Source organism: Diaphorina citri, unplaced genomic scaffold, assembly GCF_000475195.1.
Source record: "Diaphorina citri unplaced genomic scaffold, Diaci psyllid genome assembly version 1.1 scaffold7710, whole genome shotgun sequence".
In the NCBI taxonomy this organism is placed as follows: Eukaryota; Metazoa; Arthropoda; class Insecta; order Hemiptera; family Psyllidae; genus Diaphorina; species Diaphorina citri.
Window position 1 is genome coordinate 1 of NW_007385086.1, and position 3333 is coordinate 3333.

The 3333-nt window shown below is 38.8% G+C and overlaps 1 protein-coding gene across 1 annotated transcript; it reads left to right on the forward strand.

Moving 5' to 3' along the window:
- Window positions 1–827: 827 nt before the first annotated feature.
- LOC103522270 (piggyBac transposable element-derived protein 3-like) lies at window positions 828–2919 on the forward strand (the record flags this gene model as incomplete). Its single annotated transcript, XM_008487377.2, has 2 exons — window positions 828–951; window positions 1102–2919. A coding segment is annotated over exon 2 (1793 nt), but the record flags the coding sequence as incomplete, so codon positions are not given.
- Between the last annotated feature and the right edge of the window lie 414 nt (window positions 2920–3333).

A 3333-nucleotide genomic window follows, 5' to 3' on the forward strand; every position in this document is an offset into this window, starting at 1 on the left:
TTGGTTGGTAGCGCTTTTGCCTTGTAAGCTCTAGACCACGGGTTCGATTCCCGCCCGGGGCGAATCTATCCTAAATTTTCCATTCCGTACATGGGTATCATATGTGATAGACACCTATGTGTCCTCTGGGTACCTGGGTATCAAATATGATAGACAGTGATAACATTAACAATAGGGGAAGTGTTGTGCTTTGCTGCACTTTGAGAACAAACTCCTCTAAAGAACGTCACCAAGTAACATCCAGGAACAATTTTTACTCGGGTATTCAACCACGATTTTTGGTCATTTTAACAACAAGCTCTGTCCCCTTCAGGTGATATCATGAAGGTTTGTTACTATACTGGTAGATATGATGGACCTTTGAGTATATAAAGTTGAAGTTTTTGACGTCCGTGTTGGAAAATATTGGACGGATTTTACAAAAACTCGTGTAGGTACACACCTACATATATTAATTTGTGAATTAAATTACTATTTATGAATCCAGGCTACAAAATAATTAAAAAACTACATAGGAAGTAGGGAAAATGCTATGTGCTATCCCTCTGACAGCCCTTTCAGCACCGCATGACACAATTGTGAGCCCAAGTTATAATACCTCCTGATAAGCATAAAATCTTATTTCCTTAAGTTGGGAACCGTCTCACATGATTGTGAATATTGTTTTCTTTTGTTTCAACCTGTTACTCGCGCTTTATTTACATTTTGGATCTTTCCAGAGGTCAATTAGTGAAGTAACCTCTGACCTGTTAAGATGGTCGTTTTTTGAATTAATTAATTTGTGAGTTTTTTTTAAAGACTATTTAAAGTTTTAATTACAGTTTTATTTAAAACTAAATTTTGTGTTAGGTAGTGTCACTGGATGTAACATTTTCTAATACTTTCGGCTATTTCTGAACGGCCAAAGTTGACCCTTCACAATTGTAATACGTGGTTCTGTACGTTGCCAAGGTAAGTATTCAAACTTGATGTTTTTTTCTTCTTCCACCTTTTGAGTTTTTAGAGAAATTTAGCTGACTGCCTACTTGCTAATTAGTAGCTTAGCATACAGAGTGTTCTGCGACATCTGTATTCTAGTGCATTGCAAATTTTCTGTTACAGATATTCAAATCGTACGTTGGCGAAGATGGAAAACCTGGCAGGTAGATCTTCGGCAATTGAAGATCTTCTCTTTGGAGACGTCTCGGAATGTGAATATTGTGATGATAATGAAGAAGAAACTTTCACACTTCCTGTGTACTTTGTAGATGAAGGTGTTGTTGAAGATGGAAGTGCAGATGATGTTGCTGAAGATGCAGTTGCAGGTGATATTGTTGAAGATGGAGTTGCAGGTGATGTTGTTGAAGATGGAGCTGTAGGTGATGTTGTTGAAGATGGGGCTGTAGGTGATGTTGTTCAAGGTGAACAAGTCCATAATTTTCAAAATATGGAAATGGAACCTGCTGCTGTTCAAAATATTAGGCAACCGTTCAATGCAAAGGCTAGAGTCATGGCAGCCTCTTTGGCTTGGAAAAAAACAAGTTGGAGAATGAAGAGTGCTAACAATGTGCAATTTGATAATGCTAATGCCTATGCATCTGTTTTAAATCCTCCTCAGTATTATTACAAATATTTTACTAATGATTTATTTGATCTAGGAGCTCGTGAAACTAACCAGTATTATATGCAAATGCACGGTACACCTCTAACACCGCCAGTCACACCTGAGGAGCTCAAAACTTTCTTCGGGATCTGTTCAATTCAAGGTATCTTTCACTATCCCAGGCTGCATTACTATTGGTCGGTGAAGTATGGCCAGAAAGAGATATTTACCCACATGTCTAGGAGGAGATTTTTTCTTTTGAGAAATCATTTACATTTTGTAAATAATTTAGAAGTACCGAGGGAAGTAAAAGATTCAAACAAACTTTGGAAAATACAACCCGTTCTCGACGCCGTCAGACAACAATGCCTCAAAATAGAAAGATTGCCCACTGATAAGTATGCTATCGATGAGCAGATGATTCCGTTTTCCGGAAAGTGTGGACTGAAGCAGTTCGTCAAAAACAAACCGCGACCAATTGGACTAAAAAACTTTGCTCTCACAACGTCTAGTGGAATCCTTATGGACTTCGAAATTTATCAAGGTGCACAAACCAGGCTTCCTGACAGAGAGCTTGGTTTGGGGGCATCCGTGATTCTGAGATTATGTGAAACACTTCCTCGAAAAAGCGAGGTGTATTTTGATCGGTACTTCACAACGGTTCCGGGCTTGCTAAGACTTTTGGATTATGGGATCTATGGTACAGGAACAATAATGCCAAATAGATTTTCAGAGAGAAACAGTTTGAAGAGTGACAAGGACATGACAAGGGGTGACTCAGCGCAGGTGGTGGGATCATTTGAACAAAAGAAGAAAATCGTAATTACGAAATGGATGGATAATAAATCCGTCCTAATGGCATCAACTTCTACTGGGAAACTACCAGAATCAACCGTTAGAAGGTGGGATAAAGTCAGTAAAAGTTATAAGAATGTCACGAGCCCTGCAGTGGTATCCTCTTATAATTCAAACATGGGAGGCGTTGATATATGTGATCAACTCATGGAGTATTACAGATGTTTCTTTAAAACAAAGAAATGGACTTTGAAAACCATAATGCACTTTCATGATCTGGCTATAGTGAACAGTTTCCAAGAGTACAAGAGAGCTTGCCAGTTGAGGGGACAGAGAAAAACTTTGGACTTGTGTTCATTCAAACTCCATGTGGCGGAAGCTCTGCTGGATGCTCCTCGTCCCCCAAACGAAGAGATCTCCGACAGTGAGGATGAGAATGAGGCCATACCGAGAAACCGCCCAGCAGGTCTTCCCTCGACAGCCCGTCGGTATGACCAATACGGACACTTTGCAGTGTGTGAAGATCTTCCTGCACCACTTAGGTGTCGATATGAGGATTGCAACTCAAGATCGAGAATAAGGTGTAACAAATGCAATGTTTACCTATGTTTGAATAAAAATAAGAATTGTTTTCTTTCATTCCATGTTCAAAATTAGGAGCAAATTACCCTATTCAATCATAAAAAACAAAAATATCTTTCAATAAATATCTTTTTTACCATTTAAAATATTTGTTTTTTCAATTGTCGTACAGGACCATACGTCACAATTGTGAATTCAGGGATTCTGTAGTTGGGGACCATATTACACAATTGTGAGGGCTGAATTTTCACATTTTTTTTCTTTGGAAAGGCATTTTCGGGACACAATGATGCTAGGCAAACCCTCAGAAACAAATATTCAGGCCAGTTTCACTATTAAAAATTGAAAAATAGGTGCGGTGCTGAAAGGGATAT